The sequence below is a fragment of the Schistocerca serialis genome, chromosome 8, assembly GCF_023864345.2.
Source record: "Schistocerca serialis cubense isolate TAMUIC-IGC-003099 chromosome 8, iqSchSeri2.2, whole genome shotgun sequence".
NCBI classification, from domain to species: domain Eukaryota; kingdom Metazoa; phylum Arthropoda; class Insecta; order Orthoptera; family Acrididae; genus Schistocerca; species Schistocerca serialis.
The window spans coordinates 435254859-435274899 of NC_064645.1; the positions used below are offsets into that span (position 1 = coordinate 435254859).

Here is a 20041-nt window from a genome sequence, read left to right on the forward strand (position 1 = left end):
AGATTATTTTTAACATCTTATTAGTGTTAAGTGCATTAAGTAAGAGATCAACTTCAGACTGGACAAGAATGTTGCAGGAAAATGGCAACCATCTCTGGAAGGACAACTTTGGGATTCGCCTGCATTGATTTATAAAAACCGACACATTTCAATTAGGATGTCCAAACAGGGGTTTTAATCTTGCTCCTTATAAATGTGTGTCTGATAACCACATTATTTTGCAAGATAAATGAAACTTTGTGTTTTGTGCTTCACACAATAATGGCATTGTAGATAGAACCCAAAAAATAATTTCTCAGCTGCAAACATTTGTGGTTAGTAGTATTTTTGTCATAGGCACCACACTATTTTTTCAAACCCTCCTAGCAACTGACTACAAAGGAGCGGCAAATAAAAGTATTCTGTTTCAAATCCTCCAATCTGGAATGCCTTTCGAGTACTTTTAAATCTTTTTAATGTCGGTTTAAGGTGTGTATAAACAATTGCTCCTTAAGATTTCAAAACGCCAAAGTGTGTAGAGGAGGAAAGTGCATATAACTGGCAGATGAAACTTACCAGTTCACTAGGGTAAGTGTTCTGATGGCACTGATATATGAGCTGCACTAATAAATGCCTAATTTGAAATCATGTTACTGGTTTGAAATTTTGCTCTTGTCGCTGAACCCTCCATTCATCCCACACTGATGTATATGGCAACTTGATATATTCTGTTGTGTCAGAGAGAGAGAGAGAGAGAGAGAGAGAGAGAGAGAGAGAGAGATTTGACAATTTTCAACATTTAAATAAATAAATACTTTCGCTGTGCCTTAGCAGCTAAAATTCTGACGCCATGTTTCTTTCAGCGTATTCTTTCCGTATTAAATTTTTCAGGTCAGGTTCTACATATTGGTTTGGACCACAGGCATGCCAAATATTACAATTTGTCCCTAATTATCACGAGTTCTAGGCCAAAATTAAGGTCTTACTGGACCCCCTGTTAAAATTACAGAATTCACTATCCAAGTTATTTTAGTAGTTTGACAAAACAATGTTTTCTGTTGCATCATTTTGTGAACAACACATTCTCCACACAGTGTTCCCTTGCTAACTTCACTACCTTTGGTGCGTAAACTTGTAGTTATGTTCCAATTTGGAATACTGAGGTTCACATGTGATGTCACTGCCAAGTCTGAAGCAACTGGGCAGCATTTAAATTTTTTGCAGTGTTTGAATTGTCACTGTATACTTTACTTGGTTAGCCTGTTTTTTTTCATTCCAATAGTCTGGAAATTCTTTGTGTCATTAGCAGTTCTGAAGACTTATTTTATCAATGCAAGAATAATGATTAAAGTTCACTTTTTACTTCTTTGAAAACACCTTTCACTGTACAATGTTTTAACTGTTTTACCCCTTTGAAAATTGGTCATTGATCTTATTTCAGATTCCACTAAACTTTTGCTTTAAAATAACATCTGCATTTTACATTTTGAAAAAAGCTGACTTTACTAGGGTTAAAGGCACAAATTTTTTACTTTTCGAGTGGTCAAATTAGGCTTACATTCTGCTAAATGTGTATACTACCTCAAAACAGAAACACATGGGAGTATCTCTGAAGATCCAAAATGCAAGAGAATTGTTACTGGCAGTGTGACTGGCCACTATCTTTATAAGAGCTAGTGAAATAACTTGTGCAAGAGGAGTCAGTCAACCTACCAAGCCTGCGTGGAGTGTTAACTGAATAAATTTGTTTGCAAAAAATGCAAGGGTATTTATAGCTGGTACAGAAACTGAATTTACAGTGTGATTTGAGACCTGTTTACCTAGAGATGAAAAATGTAAATAATGGAAGTATCACTTGATAAAGGCCACATGGAAGTTCACACTAGATGCAGCCTTCACTGTTTTTAATATATCCTGTGTACTCTAGCGTATATACAAACACAAGCTACATAAGCATATTAAGAAAAATATTCTATGTTTAAGGAACAGGTAAGTAAATACGACAAGTTAAGCCAAAAGTAGGGTGGCAAATTACTGACCTCTTTCAGATCACATATAAAGGAGAAAAAAATTACTGACTGCAAAATCAGAAATAAAATAGTAAAAATGAGGACAGAAAAATCACAATTTCTCTACATGTGACAAAATAAATAAATAATGGGAACCAGTTTCATTTAGGAGTGTGAAAGACTTTTTGTTTAATACTGTAAGAACATAGTCATCATCATCTTTCAGGTGAAAAGTTATCCATTATTAATGCTAATACAAAGCTGCCCCCCTCCCAAATACTTGTACATCTGATACACAGATTTAACAACCCTATTTACGGTGAATGGTTTAATTACACCTTGTATTCTTTAGGTCTTCAAATACAAACCTGTTATTTCATTTGAACCATTTCCTCCACTTGTATCGGTAGAAGTCATTGAGTCTTTAACTGGTGTACTTGCTAATTTTGGGCTATTTTCTGGAAACAGAAAATCCAAGTTAGTTAAATTGAGAACAAGCAAATAACATTGATTATTTAAATTTTTTATAGACATACATAAGAAAGATATATGTTAGAACCAACTACACCCCATCCCCTCCAAATCCTTACAGCTTCTTTCACAGACTACCTTCCTTTTCACAATCATTAGCTAAATATATACCATGTTTTATGGATTATAAGATGCACTTTTTTCTTTGAAAAATTGCCTCCAATATTCAGGTACGCTTTACCTTGAAATTAATCTAAAAATGTCCAGTGTTTGATTTAAAATTCCTGCCAGTCTTAAAAATGACCATATATTCGATGCTGTGGGAAACCTATATCTGGCAACATTGGATTAAATTGGCAGCAGCAGTGTACCAATGTGACAAACATGAGCTTCAGGGACTCACAAGCTTGACAACACTGTCTGCCTCCTGCCCCACCATCACACACCCAGTATCCTGTCGAGCCTATGGTGTGTCACTGCAGTCGAAGATGCCAGTGAACTTGAATTGAAAGTGATTTGAGTTGTTGGCAACAGTATAACGTTAGAAGGTAGTTTCGCAAAGAAAGAAACAGACCAAAACTAGAAGATGATATATTGAAATGGATTCAAGGACACACTAAAAAAATGGCATTGCAATAAATACAAGAACAATTCAAATACATACTTGTAATCTAGTGCTACAGTGGAACTTAACAGATTTTAACATAAGGGTGGAGTTGGTTGATGCTACGGGTTTACGAAGCGTTATGGACGTAGCATGCGAATCAAAACCAAAATTGTTCAGAAAATACCACAAGAGTATGAAAAGAAAATATTATATTACCATCACTTTATTGTTCAACATCAAAAGAAAACCAGTGTGTAACTAAGCCAAAGAGTGAATATGGATGAATCTCCTATGACATTTGATATGCCTAGTAACACAACTGTTGCCATAACAGGTGCTAAAACTGTAACTATAAAAATGAGTGGACATGAAGAAATACACTGTACATGACAAGGGTTGGATGGATGAGGCTCGTATGAAATTATGGATTAACAGTGTGTGGGTGAGAAAGAAAGGTACTTTACGGTAGAAGAGTTTCCTTCTCAAGCTACATCAATTTAATAGTCATTTGAAAAATTCTGTGAAAGAGAAATTGAGAATGGGAAATACAGAGCTTGCTTTTGTTCCAGGAGGACTTACTTCACAATTTCAACCTCTTGATGTGTCAATAAATATTCCATTTAAAGAGTATATGAGAGAGGAATGGAACAAGTGAATGAGGGACGAAACCCAACATGAATTCACACAAAGGGAGCTTTAAAAACGACCTACAAACAAACGTGTCAGTGGATAAAAGAGCCATGGTCTAGAGTGAGGAAAGACACTGTTAAATCTTTCAAGAACTGCGGAATAAGTAATGCTCTTGATGGCATTGAAGATCATCTTATATATGAAGTGGACAACGAAGATGACGAAGAGGAGGAGGAGGAAGAAGAGAGTTCAGATGATCATTTTCAGGCATCTTGAAGGTCAGTTCGGTTTTATAGACCAACTTTTTTTTAGTATAGCTTTGCAATCTAATAATGAAAATGAAAAAAAAGGTTATTTAAAAAAATGCTTAAAAATTAAGGCGCATCTTACAGCTCGTAGCGTCTTTTACTCCATAAGACATGGTGTCTTAAAAATCCAACACTTCAGATGCAACAGTCAAACCAAACCTAGTAAAGGCAACTGAATACTATTTCTCTCATAATGATACGATTGTAGTTGGCTATAATGCTCCCATGGAAAGATCATATTTCTTTGTTGACAGTAATCCCCAACCAACTGATCACAGCATTCATCGCAACACTCAAAACACTAGATCATTATCTCCATTGTCTTCCTACAGTTCTGGTTCCACTACCACCAAATTACTTTTTTATCACTGTAGATAACATACTCTCCAAATATTCCCACTTTCTGGTCATAGCCTTACTGTTGCAGAATGTACACTACCCTGCACCACAACCTTCTTCCTACCATGTTCGTGAAACCACATTTTAATTATTAATTTCTTCTCTTTTGAAGATCACACTTAAAAACAAATCTGCATAGCTTCTTTCCTGTACATTATGAAGTAACTTGTTTGAATCATACTGATGAAAAAATTTTTGTTGGCCGTATTTGGCTGGTGAGGTCCACGGACACTACGATATGAAATGCATGGGATGAGAGCATGTGATACTACTGATGGTGATCCATTTACCAAATGGGGGACACGGAACTCATTGACACTCTTGATATCTGAGAGGGGTACAAATCAGCACCAAAAAAATTTTCTGTCAATTTGTCTGTGAAACACTTCCAAGAATTGCTCTTAGCCAAGCAACACCAAAATCTTTTGCTTGTTTCAAAAGTTCTATGATGGCACATCAGTAATTAATTCGGGACAGGTGGGGATAGTTCTTTCCCCAAAAATCTCAACATCAACTGCCAAACATACTTCACCCTGCTCCTCTATGCTCAACAAGCTTAACTTCCTGGACACTGATCTCCGCTTCCTCTCACCCCATAATAAACACATTAATCACTAACAATACCTCAGAATTGCTATGTTACACTTACAGTGACAGGCACCTGTGGATACTTCATCTTTATCAGCTGGAGTTATTAAATATATCGATTAACCAGCTAGAGCTTTTACATAACTTATTAAGGTAATATGATCTGTATCATTAAAAAAATTATTTTAAAAATTCTGAGTGTCAACATTCTAAGGGGAGTCAAGAAAAACACGATTTCCTACTATTGACATTTTGCATAATGAATATGCAATAAAATTGGGCAAAGTAGACTTATTATCAGCCTGTCAGTTGCTGTTTTTATTTCTGACTAATAGAACCATATTTCAAATGGCTCTGAGCACTATGCAACTAAACTTCTGAGGTCATCAGTCGCCTAGAACTCAGAACTAATTAAACCTAACTAACCTAAGGACACCACACACATCCATGCCCGAGGCAGGATTCGAACCTGCGACCGTAGCGGTCGCTCGGCTCCAGATTGTAGCGCCTAGAACCGCAAAACCATATTTAATATCAACCATTGGCAGTCAAATTTTTTTATATAAGGTGAGCTTTATTTCATCATGTCTTATTTTAGACAGTGATTTTTGGCAGTTTCTTCTGAAGTTGGGTGACACTGGCCAAAATCAGCTAGTTTGAAATAATAAAACAGTGATTGACCTATCGCAACTCAGCATATTTTGTACAAATCAGGATTGAGAGGTAACTCCCTGTGACACATATGCCCAATTTCGATCAAATAAAATTTGGCTTCCTTGTAGTTGTAATTCCTGTGCACTGCCTGTGGGTGGAATAGCAAGGAAGTGAATTAACACTGCCATTATGGCATACTAAGTGCCCTCCACCAGACAGCGGATTGTAGAATTCAGAGGTGGATGTCCCTTCCGTCAGACAGTGTCTTGGAGAGATCAGTTACAGATATTTTTGTGGATAATTGTAAGTCAATTTGATTCTATGACTAAATTGCTTCACAACCATACACACTGTACACAACACTCAGCTAGAAGTGATACTATCTACTGTCCATTACGGAACCAGGAGTTGGTCTCCAGCCTACAGTAATTAAGAGCAAGGCTATATGGGCAAGGATATTACTGTAACTGTCTGACAGGACACAAATATCAACCAACTGAAGCAATGGGAAATATGATGTAAGATTAAGGAGGGAGAATGTTCACTGATAAATTTTACACACTATCTTACAAATGCTTACCAGATACACATGAAAGGGATCAGACTTTCAAATTTACTGCTAACATCAAGGATCTAAAACAGAGATGGCATTTACCTTTACTTGAAGTTTGTTCATTTGTGGTGAGCACAAACTCAGGTGCAAATCGTGATGGAGATTCTGCCCTCTCTCTTCTCGCTTTTGCTATAACTTTACACTGCTCCTCAAAATCCGAATCCATTTGGGCTTTTATCAATGTATACGCAGTATCTCTCAGTGAACAAGCACGATGTCTTATAAGTTTGTCAGCAGGCTCCCTGTAAATCAGAAAATGTAAATTATATGATAAAAACATGGCAGGAATTCCCTTTAATTATTTTAATATTGACATCTTTAATCTAACTACCATTGTTACAGCTGCTGCTAAAACAACTAGTAACAACACAGGAAATACATGACACAGACACTACATTTTAAATTTGATCACAGGTTAGCCCACAGACTCAAAATACAATTAGTTGCCTTTTACACGATTCGCCTAAATTTTTTATGCTTATCTTCTAAAGTATAAATAACAGAAAAACCATAAACGCAGAAAAATCACATACTATATACAGAATTAACATTTAACCAGAGGGGATGTGTCATACGGAATAATAAAATTACAAGTATCTGAGCAACATCTGTGGAAGGGGAGGAGACTATTTCTTATCTATTGAAATGGGGACGTGACTGACATATGAAAGTCTTTTTTATTTTTTTATTCTTAATTTTGTAGGTTTCAGAATTTTCACAATTATTTTAGTAAGAGATGGTGAAAACCAAAAAAGTTGATAAAATGGGTACAGATGCTTGGGAGGAAAAGGTTTCAAAAACTTAAGTTGGAATGGAGTAATATAACTATGGTGGTGAAGTGTGGCTCACATCATGGTGCAATTTTTTTGACTGGACCCACTACGATGACTTGTCTGTCAATGTTATTGCTCATTTATATAAAAAGATCTTCCGAGACAGAGTGAACCACCTTTTAGACTTCTAAAAAGAAAACAGCAGTATCTGATATTCAGTAAAAGGACAGCAACATGAGTCTAACTCCGTAATTTGGCCACAGTCTGACTGCATTAAAATTACATGCATAAAAATACACACATCAAAAAAGTTTTGCATCATCACCTCGGTTCCAGAACCTGTACAGAAAATTTGAATAGAGATCAACGTAAACATCAGTTCCGCCCTTTTTATTGCTCATGAAAACCACACATTGCATGTTGTACCAACATACAGCAAGACCTTCAGAGGTGGTGGTCTAGACTGCTGTACACACCGGTGCCTCTAATATCCAGTAGCATGTCCTCTTGCATTGATGCATGCCTGTATTCATCGTGGCATACTATCCACAAGTTCATCAAGGCACTGTTCGTCCAATTGTCCCACTCCTCAATGGTTATTCGGCATAGATCCCTCAGAGTGGTTGGTGGGCCATGTCGTCCATAAACAGCACTTTTCAATCTATCCCAGGCCTGTTCGATAGGATTCACGTCTGGAGAACATGCTGGCCATTAGTTGAGCAATGTCCTTACCCCAAATGAAGTCATTCACAAGATGTGCACGATGGGGGTGCGAATTGTCGTCCATGAAGACAAATGCCTCGCCAATAGGCTGCCGATATGGTTACACTATCGGTCGGAGGCTAGCATTCACATATCATACAGCCATTACGGCACCTTCCACGATCACCAGTGGCGTACATCACCCCCACATAATGATGCTCCAAAACAGCAGGGAAACTCCACCTTGCTGCACTCGCCTGGACAGTGTGTCTAAGGCATCTGCCTGACTGGGTTGCCTCCAAACATGTCTCTGACAATTGTCTGGTTGAAGGCATATGCGGCACTCATCGGTGAAGAGAATGTGATGCCAACCCTGAGCGGTTCATCCGACATGTTGTTGGGCCCATCTGTACCACACTGAATGGTGTCATGGTTGCAAAGAGGGACCTTGCCATGAACGTCTGGAGTGAAGTTGCGCATCATGCAGCCTATTGCGCACGGTTGAAGTCTTAACACGACGTCCTGTGGCTTCTCGAAAAGCATTATTCAACATGGTAGCATTGCTGTCAGGGTCCCTCCTACCCATAATCCATAGGTAGTGGTCATCCACTGCAGTAGCATCTCTTGGGCGGCTTGCGCGAGGCATGCCATTGACAGTTCTTGTCTCTCTGTATCTCCTCCATGTCCAAACAACATCGCTGTGGTTCGCTCCAAAACGCCTGTTCACTTCCCTTGTTGAGAGCCCTTCCTGGCACAAAGTAACGATGCAGATGCGATCGAACTGCAGTACTGACCATCTAGGCATGGTTGAACTGCAGACAACATGAGCCATGTACTTCCTTTCTGGTGGAATGACTGGAACTGATCGCCTGCCAGACCCTCTCCATCTAACAGGCGCTGCTCCTGCATGGTTGTTTACACCTTTGGGCGGGTTTAGTGACATCCCTGAACAGTCGAATGGACTGTGTCTGTGACACAATATCCACATCAATGTCTATCTTTGGGAGTACTGGGAACCGGGGTGATGCAAAACTTTTTTGGACGTGTGTATTATCCACATAGGGAGAAAACAGGATGGCAGTTGGTGGTGAAAACACACAAATAAACAATCTGATAAAATTGTTTGTGAAAATCCCCCCCCCCCCCCCCCCCCCCAATAGTTTCCAGTAGGTCATCTTTCAGACACTGCCTGACACTCTTTAGTTCTTGCAATGCAAAATCATGTTAGCAGCTGCTTGGAGCACTGTTACAGGAACAGGAACACCCTTCTGCTGAACTCTCTTATAATAGCAGTACTGCTTCACATTCATATGTTAGAACTGAAGGGTACTACTCAGGAAAATTTGATACATCAAAACGCTGTCTATAATGAATATTGGCAGTTACAGCAGTGATGGAATCCAGATACTGCTTGCTTAATGTGTGTCCTCTTCCCCCGTAAGGAAACAGAGTAATACGGGAGGGGTGGGGGGCGTGGATGTCCTCAAAATACGTGCAAAGCACAGCACTTTTTTCTTTCCATTGTCATTTCTGCAAATTGATTCCCACCTCTGTAATTGTGCCATTAAAGACTTCTGTCCATAACAAACCCACTAATTGCCAGCAATACAACTGTTTTGACATCTGTGATCCGATTTGCCTTTTTTTTCTATCCTCATCAGTGTCTCTTTGATGTGAACACACTCACTGTGAAGTCACTTTGCTATGGTAAAATAACATCTACAATCATATGACAGTGTAGGACGGGAGCAAGAATGAGAGAGAGAAAGAGACGAAAAGGATAAGGTTAAAGGGATCAAGGAGTGGGACGGAAACAGATTGGGAGCAGGGTGGGGGATTTCGCAGGAATGGAAGATATGCTGCACAGTTCAAAGCTGCTGGTTATGAACTTGCGGAGTTTAACAGCGTGAGTGTTGGAGCAGCTGTTGAATCATTGGTGGTGGTGTGTATAGGATGTCAGTAGCTGCCATTTGTACATTTATGTGGGTATGAAGCTGACTAGTAGTAATTTCTGCATAAAGATGTACGCAGTAGTTGAATCTCAGACGGCAGATAAAAGGAGAGCTTTCACATTTGGACATACTACTAACTGGATAGGCATGCCTACTGACAGTGCTGCAATAGGATGACATGAGTAAGTATACGGGAAAGGTCCTGTTCTTGACAGAAGAATGAACCATAAAACGCAGGACTGGGAGCGGGAGAAGAATATGGATGTACTAGAGTAGGATGGGCTGTGATAAATTTTAACTTTTGGGGCTCATGATAGAATTTGAGGAGGACATCCTTCACATCGAGGTAAAAAGGTAGGCATTAAAAGGCAACAGGTGTGGAAGAGTTTCTCAATGCATGTGTGCTCCCTGCCGCCGTTGGATAAGCAGCTGCCAGCAGAAAGTCGTATACTCCTAGCTCACTTATTTGTTACAAAGTTTAATTCTTAACTTCTTTGCATGTTTTTGGTACTTGTATTGTTTAATTCATAAATTTCGGGCGTATAATAGTATTTGAGAGTTGTAGCATCGCGTTTTAGTACCTGAAAAGTGTAAAATCGCGTAGTCTCCTTCCGCCACCGAGCAGTGTGTCAGCAGTGCGCAAGTAGCAGCATTACTGCATTTACTAGGCAATCTTGTATTTCAATAACCGTTTAAATTTTGTATCTATTTGTTTGTGCTCTCTGTAGATTAGTTCAGACGTTCTTTGCACAACAGTTTTTAGCATGGATAGGGACTGCAACTGCTGTGTTCGGATGCAGGCTGAGTTAGCATCCCTTCGCTCCCAGCTTCAGGCAGTGTTGGCTTCAGTCACACAGCTTGAGGCTGTTGCCAATGGGCATCACTGCGGGGGTCCGGATGGGGGTTTGTCAGGGACGGCCAGCTCGTCCCACGCATCCCCCGATCGGACTACGAGTGTGGCTGCCCGGGATACTGCCCACATTGAGGCTGATCCCTCACCTGTGGTAGAGTGGGAGGTCGTCTTGAGGTGTGGCAGGGGGCGAAAGACATTCCGGAGGGCTGAACGGAAGGACTCTCCAGTTTGTCTGACAAACCGGCTTCAGGCCCTGTCTCAGGCTGATACTGATCTTCGGCCAGACATGGCTGCTTGTCCTGTTCCAGAGGTTGCCCCTCAGTCTGCAAGATCCGGGCCGTCGCAGAGGGTGGGCTTACTGGTAGTTGGGAGCTCCAACGTCAGGCGTGTAATGGGGCCCCTTAGGGATATGGCAGCAAGAGAGGGGAAGAAAACCAATGTGCACTCCGTGTGCATACCGAGGGGGGAGTTATTCCAGATGTGGAAAGGGTCCTTCCGGATGCCATGAAGGGTACAGGGTGCACCCATCTGCAGGTGGTCGCTCATGTCGGCACCAATGATGTGTGTCGCTATGGATCGGAGGAAATCCTCTCTGGCTTCCGGCGGCTATCTGATTTGGTGAAGACTGCCAGTCTCGCTAGCGGGATGAAAGCAGAGCTCACCATCTGCAGCATCGTCGATAGGGCTGACTGCGGACCTTTGGTACAGAGCCGAGTGGAGGGTCTGAATCAGAGGCTGAGACGGTTCTGCGACCGTGTGGGCTGCAGATTCCTCGGCTTGCGCCATATGGTGGTGGGGTTTTGGGTTCCGCTGGATAGGTCAGGAGTCCACTACATGCAGCAACCGGCTACACGGGTAGCAGGGGTTGTGTGGCATGGACTGGGCGGTTTTTTAGGTTAGATGGCCTTGGGCAAGTACAGAAAGGGCAACAGCCTCAAAGAGTGCGGGGGCAAAGTCAGGACATGCGGGGACCAAGCAGCAATCGGTATTGTAATTGTCAACTGTCGAAGCTGCGTTGGTAATGTACCAGAACTTCAAGCGCTGATAGAAAGCACCGAAGCTGAAATCGTTCTAGGTACAGAAAGCTGGCTTAAGCCAGCGATAAATTCTGCCGAAATTTTTACAAAGGCACAGACGGTGTTTAGAAAGGATAGATTGCATGCGACCGGTGGTGGCGTGTTTGTCGCTGTTAGTAGTAGTTTATCCTGTAGTGAAGTAGAAGTGGATAGTTCCTATGAATTATTATGGGTGGAGGTTACACTCAACAACCGAGCTAGGTTAATAATTGGCTCCTTTTACCGACCTCCCGACTCAGCAGCATTAGTGGCAGAACAACTGCGAGAAAATTTGGAATACATTTCACATAAATTCTCACAGCATGTTATAGTCTTAGGTGGAGATTTCAATTTACCAGATATAGACTGGGACACTCAGATGTTTAGGACGGGTGGTAGGGACAGAGCATCTAGAGACATTATACTGAGTGCACTATCCGAAAATTACCTCGAGCAATTAAACAGAGAACCGACTCATGGAGATAACATCTTGGACCTACTGATAACAAACAGACCCGAACTTCTCGACTCTGTAAGTGCAGAACAGGGAATCAGTGATCATAAGGCCGTTGCAGCATCCCTGAATATGGAAGTTAATAGGAATATAAAAAGAGGGAGGAAGGTTTATCTGTTTAGCAAGAGTAATAGAAGGCAGATTTCAGACTACCTAACAGATCAAAATGAAAATTTCTGTTCCGACACTGACAATGTTGAGTGTTTATGGAAAAAGTTCAAGGCAACCGTAAAATGCGTTTTAGACAGGTACGTGCCGAGTAAAACTGTGAGGGACGGGAAAAACCCACTGTGGTTCAACAACAAAGTTAGGAAACTACTGCGAAAGCGAAGAGAGCTTCACTCCAAGTTTAAACGCAGCCAAAACCTCTCAGACAAACAGAAGCTAAACGATGTCAAAGTTAGCGTAAGGAGGGCTATGTGTGAAGCGCTCAGTGAATTCGAAAGTACAATTCTTTGTACCGACTTGACAGAAAATCCTAGGAAGTTCTGGTCTTACGTTAAATCAGTAAGTGGCTTGAAACAGCACATCCAGACACTCCGGGATGATGATGGCTTTGAAACAGAGGATGACATGCGTAAAGCTGAAATACTAAACACCTTTTTCCAAAGCTGTTTCACAGAGGAAGACCGCACTGCAGTTCCTTCTCTAAATCCTCGCACAAACAAAAAAATGGCTGACATCGAAATAAGTGTCCAAGGAATAGAAAAGCAACAGGAATCACTCAACAGAGGAAAGTCCACTGGACCTGACGGAATACCAATTCGATTCTACACAGAGTACGCGAAAGAACTTGCCCCCTTCTAACAGCCGTGTACCGCAAGTCTCTAGAGGAACGGAAGGTTCCAAATGATTGGAAAAGAGCACAGATAGTCCCAGTCTTCAAGAAGGGTCGTTGAGCAGATGCGCAAAACTATAGACCTATATCTCTGACGTCGATCTGTTGTAGAATTTTAGAACATGTTTTTTGCTCGAGTATCATGTCGTTTTTGGAAACCCAGAATCTACTATGTAGGAATTAACATGGATTCCAGAATCAGCGATCATGAGGGACCCAACTCGCTTTATTTGTTCATGAGACCCAGAAAATATTAGATACAGGCTCCCAGGTAGATGCTATTTTCCTTGACTTCCGGAAGGCATTCGATACAGTTCCGCACTGTCGCCTGATAAACAAAGTAAGAGCCTACGGAATATCTGACCAGCTGTGTGGCTGGATTGAAGAATTTTTAGCAAACAGAACACAGCATGTTGTTATCAATGGAGAGACGTCTACAGAAGTTAAAGTAACCTCTGGCGTGCCACAGGGGAGTGTTATGGGACCATTGCTTTTCACAATATATATAAATGACCTAGTAGATAGTGTCGGAAGTTCCATGCGGCTACACACTGTGTAGGAAGCTGCCCTGTGTAACCACAAAAGGCATAGTTGATGATCTAGCCCCTATATCTTAGACCAGGCCTTATCGGCGTCAGTGTAGGAATACGGACTAACGATCATGATATCACTATAACAATTCTGGTTACAAGGGTTAACAAATCAGTTAAGAAAGCTAGGAGTGTTTCCACTAGAAAGAGCAGATAAGCAGGTGTTAGCACCTCACTTGGACAGTGAACTGACGTCACTCAGTTCCAGTACGATGGATGTAGAGGAATCGTGGGAAAGGTTAAGCAAACTATAAATCATGATACGGAGAATTAAGTGCCTAGTAAGTGGATTAAGGTCAGAATACCCATAATGGTTTAACAACAAGATTCAGAAAATGCTGAGGAAGCGGAGGCTGTTGCACTCTCTGTTCCAAAGAGAATGCACAAATTACGACAAGCAAAGGTTAGTAGAGATTCATGTGTCTGTGAAAAAATCTATGCACGACACGTATAACTACTACCACCGACATACCTCAGCAAAGTATTTGGTAGAGAATACAAGAGGTGGTCCCTTGTAAAATCACTAAGTGGGTCTACAGCTTCCACACAGTCACTTGATCAGTCTGGTGTGTCAGTTGCAGATAGCAAAACGAAAGCCAATGTTTTAAATTTCATGTTTACAAAATTTTTCACACAAGAGAATTGTACAAACATACCACTGTTTGGCATCGAACAGACTTCCGTATGGATGACACAGTAGTAACCATCACTGGCGTACTGAAACAACTGAAAGCTTTTAAAGCAAATAAGTCACCAGGTCCGGATGGAATCCAATTTCGGATTTTCAAACAGTACTCTACGGCAATGACCCCTTACCTACCTTGCATTTATTGTGAGTCTCCCACCCAGTGCAAAGTCCCGAGCGCCCAGAAAAAAGTGCAGGGGACTCTCATATACCAGAAGAACAAAAGAATGGGCCTGTAAAATTACAGACCAATATCCCAAACATCAGCTTACTGCAGAATCCTTGAACATATTCTCAGTCCGAATATAATAAATTTTCTTGAAACAGAGAAGCTTATGTATATAAATCAGCATCGTTTTAGGAAGCATTGCTAGTGCAAAACTCAGACTGCCCTTTTCTCACATGATATACTGAACACTATGATGTGCAACAGGCAGATTCCATATTTCTAGCTTTCCAGAAAGCATTTGACGAGGTGCCCTATTGCCAGCTGTTAACAAAGGTACAAGCATATGGAATATGTTCACAGATATGTGAATGGCTTGAAGACTTCTTAAATAATAGAACCCTGTATGTTGTCCTTGACGGCGAGTGTTCATCAGTGACAAGGGTATCATCAGGAGAGCCCTAGGTAAGAATGATAGGACCGCTGTTGATCGCTATATACATAAATGATTTGGCAGTCAGGGTGAGCAGCAATCTGCAGTTGTTTGCTGATGATGCTGTGGTGTACGGTTAGATGTCAAAGTTGAGTGACTGTAGGAGGGTTGCAGTTTCCACTGGTTGCACTACTGATGACTCCATTACTGGTGGTTGCTGTCATTCTTAACCAATGTCTACAACAAAATGTCTGCAGTCTCTCTGTCTACATAAAAATCCCTGTCCCATAATCACCATACTCGTAGTTCACCACTTTAGGTCTTACGTTTCTGGACACCAGCATTCCCCATGCCCTCTTTGCCATAGAATACTAACTTCCCACTGTCCTCCATATATCAATCCATCACATTCTTCCTAAACTATTTGGACAATCACATTTTAATTAATTATTATTTTCCTTTCAATTTCACATCTTGAAAGAAATGAGCAAAACTGCCACAGGTACACCCACTTGACTTTCCTATGCAATTCTGTAGATGATTATCCAGCAGAATACTTCCTATTTTCACCCAACGCCTTAAATACATAGCCTGATCCATTTTCATTCACATTATCTTCATAATCTTTACAAAGACGTGCACTGATCTTTTCTTCACAGCCGCAGTGCTTAGTCCCAAGGTTGTTTCACTTGCTACTTCTCTGTTCTGTGAGTCATTGAGCTATCTGCACATCTGATGGCTACACAAAAATCCCACTCCTCATTACAAACACAATGTGAACTTTCTGCCTTTCTAAGACAATTACACTAAGAACCCTCCACCACAAAACTGAGGGCGACATGCGCAGAATACAATAATAAAAACATTCCTTCCCTACGACTTTGTACATTTAATATTTTCAGTAATGGGAATCAAAAGTTAGGTAATTATGCTGATAATGCTGCAGACAGGCTTTACAAACAAAGAATATCCTGCTCGCTTAGTCAACTAAGTCAGTAACTCATTATGCTGTTCCTGCTCTTTGTCAGGCAGTCAACAAGTCATTTCCAAGCAGACAACTATGTACAAGAACTATCCCACAAACTATCTTTAGATCCAGAGACATCACAAATACTTCTTATCCAATCAAATGTAGGGCATATGTGAAATCAGTCGTGTCTTATACCAACTCTGTTGTAATTATTAAACAGCAACTTTTTTTTTTTTTTTTTTTTTTTTTTTTTTTTTTTTTTTTTTTTTTTTTTTTTTTTTTTGGGGGGGGGGGGGGGGGGCGTACAACTACAGTGGTCATTAGCGCCCAGACTAAATTATGAATGCACTGCGAGGCACAATGTTAAAACAGCAACTAAAAAGAACAACACTATAAAACGCACATTAACAGGCCAGGGATTAAAAGAAAACGCATAATCAAATGTCCTTAGATAGGTTTGTCAAGTGGATAAAATGAAAAACGCGAGCAGCTGCTCCTGGGTCATCCGCTAAAATTTCATCCAGACTACATGGCAGGCCAAGATCAATGCGAGGTGCATTAAAATTCGGACAGGACGTGAAAATGTGGCGTACCGTCAGCAGATGGCAGTGGCTGAACCGGCAGAGTCCAATCCGTAACCGGGCCAAAACGACCTCCTCACACCGAGAAGGGCGTGAAGAGGTCATCCAAGCCGTGGGGAGAGGTTTCAAGGCCCGAAACTTGTTTTCAGTAAGTGTAGACCAATCGGCATGCCACACGATAAAATGCGCCGACAAGTGACCGTGCCAAAATCGGATGAAGGCACCCAACAAAAAGCTGTCCGAAGCTGGAGGACCACACAAAGATGAGGTGACTTACCGAACAAAAGCGCTGGCAGGTCGATAGACACACAAACAAACACAAACACACACACAAAATTCAAGCTTTCGCAACAACTGTTGCCTCATCAGGAAAGAGGGAAGGAGAGGGGAAGACGAAAGGAAGTGGGTTTTAAGGGAGAGGGTAAGGAGTCATTCCAATCCCGGGAGCAAAAAGACTTACCTTAGGGGTAAGGAGTCATTCCAATCTCGGGAGCGGAAAGACTTACCTTAGGGGGAAAAAAGGACGGGTATACACTCGCGCACACACACACATATCCATCCACACATATACAGACACAAGCAGACATATTTAAAGACAAAGAGTTTGGGCAGAGATGTCAGTCGAGGCGGAAGTGCAGAGGCAAAGATGATGTTGAATAACAGGTGAGGTATGAGTGGCGGCAACTTGAAATTAGCGGAGATTGAGGCCTGGTGGGCAACGGGATGAGAGGATATATTGAAGAGCAAGTTCCCATCTCCGGAGTTCGGATAGGTTGGTGTTGGTGGGAAGTATCCAGATAACCCGGACGGTGTAACACTGTGCCAAGATGTGCTGGCCGTGCACCAAGGCATGTTTAGCCACGGGGTGATCCTCATTACCAACAAACACTGTCTGCCTGTGTCAATTCATGCGAATGGACAGTTTGTTGCTGGTCATTCCCACATAGAATGCATCACAGTGTAGGCAGGTCAGTTGGTAAATCACGTGGGTGCTTTCACACGTCGCTCTGCCTTTGATTGTGTACACCTTCCGGGTTACAGGACTGGAGTAGGTGGTGGTGGGAGGGTGCATGGCACAGGTTTTACACCGGGGGCGGTTACAATGATGGGAGCCAGAGGGTAGGGAAGGTGGTTTGAGGATTTCATAGGTATGAACTAACAGGTTACGAAGAAACTGCCTGGAACAGTTCCGTCCTCCGTCGCAGCGGGACCCACCTCCTCGTCCTCAAAATCACCCTCTCCAATCCTTCCAGGAATTTCTGACTTCCAGCCTTGCATCTCAATCCTTCTTAAAAAACCTTAATCCTACTCCCAACATCACCACTGCTGAAGCCCAGGCTATCCGTGATCTGAAGGCTGACCGATCCATTGTCATTCTTCCGACGGACAAGGGTTCCACGACCATGGTACTTGATCGGCGGGAGTATGTGGCTGAGGGACTGCGTCAGCTTTCAGACAACACCACATACAAAGTTTGCCAAGGTAATCCCATTCGCGATGTCCAGGCGGAGCTTCAAGGAATCCTCAGAACCTTAGGCCCCCTGCAAAACCTTTCACCTGACTCCATCAGCCTCCTGACCCCATCGACACCCTGCACCCCTACCTTCTACCTCCTTTCTAAAATCCACAAACCCAATCATCCTGGCCGTCCCATTGTGGCTGGTTACCAAGCCCCCACAGAATGTATCTCTGCCTACGTAGATCAACACCTTCAACCCATTATGTGCAGTCTCCCATCCTTCATCAAAGACACCAACCACTTTCTCGAACGCCTGGAATCCTTACCCAATCCGTTACCCCCAGAAACCATCCTTGTAACCATTGATGCCACTTCCTTATTCACAAATATTCTGCACGTCCAGGGCTTGCTGCGATCGAGCATTTCCTTTCACGACGATCACCTGCCACCCTACCTAAAACCTCTTTCCTCATCACCTTAGCCAGCTTCATCCTGACCCACAACTTCTTCACTTTTGAAGGCCAGACATACCAACAATTAAAGGGAACAGCCATGGGTACCAGGATGGCCCCCTCGTACGCCAACCTATTCATGGGTCACTTAGAGGAAGCCTTCTTGATTACCCAGGCCTGCCAACCCAAAGTTTGGTACAGATTTATTGATGACATCTTCATGATCTGGACTCACAGTGAAGAACTCCAGAATTTCCTCTCCAACCTCATCTCCTTTGGTTCCATCAGATCCACCTGGTCCTACTCCAAATCCCATGCCACTTTCCTTGATGTTGACCTCCACCTGTCCAATGGCCAGCTTCACACTTCCGTCCACATCAAATCCACTAACAAGCAACAGTACCTCCATTATGACAGCTGCCACCCATTCCACATCAAACAGTCCCTTCCCTACAGCCTACGTCTTCGTGACAAATGAATCTGCACCAGTCCGGAATCCCTGAACCATTACACCAACAACCTGACAACAGCTTTCGCATCCCGCAACTATCCTCCCGACCTGGTACAGAAGCAAATAACCAGAGCCACTTCCTCATCCCCTCAAACCCAGAATCCCCCACAGAAGAATCACAAAAGTGCCCCACTTGTGACAGGATACTTTCCGGGACTGGACCAGACTCTGAATGTGGCTCTCCAGCAGGGATACGACTTCCTCAAATCCTGCCCTGAAATGGGATCCATCCTTCATGAAATCCTCCCCACTCCACCAAGAGTGTCTTTCCGCCGTCCACCTAACCTTCGTAACCTGTTAGTTCATCCCTATGAAATCCCCAAACCACCTTCCCTACCCTCTGGCTCCTATCCTTGTAACCGCCCCCGGTGTAAAACCTGTCCCATGCACCCTCCCACCACCACCACCTACTCCAGTCCTGTAACCCGGAAGGTGTACACGATCAAAGGCAGAGCCTCATGTGAAAGCACCCACGTGATTTACCAACTGACCTGCCTACACTGTGATGCATTCTATGTGGGAATGACCAGCAACAAACTGCCCATTCGCATGAATGGACACAGGCAGACAGTGTTTGTTGGTAATGAGAATCACCCTGTGGCTAAACATGCCTTGGTGCACGGCCAGCACATCTTGGCACAGTGTTACACCGTCCGGGTTATCTGGATACTTCCCACCAACACCAACCTATCCGAACTCCGGAGATGGGAACTTGCTCTTCAATATATCCTCTCTTCCCGTTACCCACCAGGCCTCAATCTCCGCTAATTTTAAGTTGCCGCCACTCATACCTCACCTGTCATTCAACATCATCTTTGCCTCTGCACTTCCGCCTCGACTGACATCTCTGCCCAAACTCTTTGTCTTTAAATATGTCTGCTTGTGTCTGTATATGTGTGGATGGATATGTGTGTGTGTGCGCGAGTGTATACCCGTCCTTTTTTCCCCCTAAGGTAAGTCTTTCCGCTCCCGGGATTGGAATGACTCCTTACCCTCTCCCTTAAAACCCACTTCCTTTCGTCTTTCCCTCTTTCCTGATGAGGCAACAGTTTGTTGCGAAAGCTTGAATTTTGTGTGTATGTATGTGTGTCTATCGACCTGCCAGCGCTTTCGTATGGTAAGTCACATCATCTTTGTTTTTAAATATATTTTTCCCGCGTGGAATGTTTCCCTCTTATTACATATATATATATATATATATATATATATATATATAATAGAGAGAAACATTCCACGTAGGAAATATATA

At 42.3% G+C, this 20041-nt stretch overlaps 1 protein-coding gene across 3 annotated transcripts in view; it reads right to left on the reverse strand.

Moving 5' to 3' along the window:
* LOC126416110 (ATPase family AAA domain-containing protein 2-like) overlaps window positions 1-20041 on the reverse strand; it is a 233383-nt gene that overhangs the window by 62724 nt on the left and 150618 nt on the right. For all 3 annotated transcript variants that reach the window (XM_050083621.1, XM_050083622.1, XM_050083620.1), the window contains exons 19-20: window positions 6301-6500; window positions 2357-2446 (exon numbers count right to left, since the gene is read on the reverse strand). In XM_050083621.1, the coding sequence (XP_049939578.1) occupies window positions 2357-2446; window positions 6301-6500 (290 nt within the window). The remainder of the gene's footprint in view (window positions 1-2356; window positions 2447-6300; window positions 6501-20041) is intronic.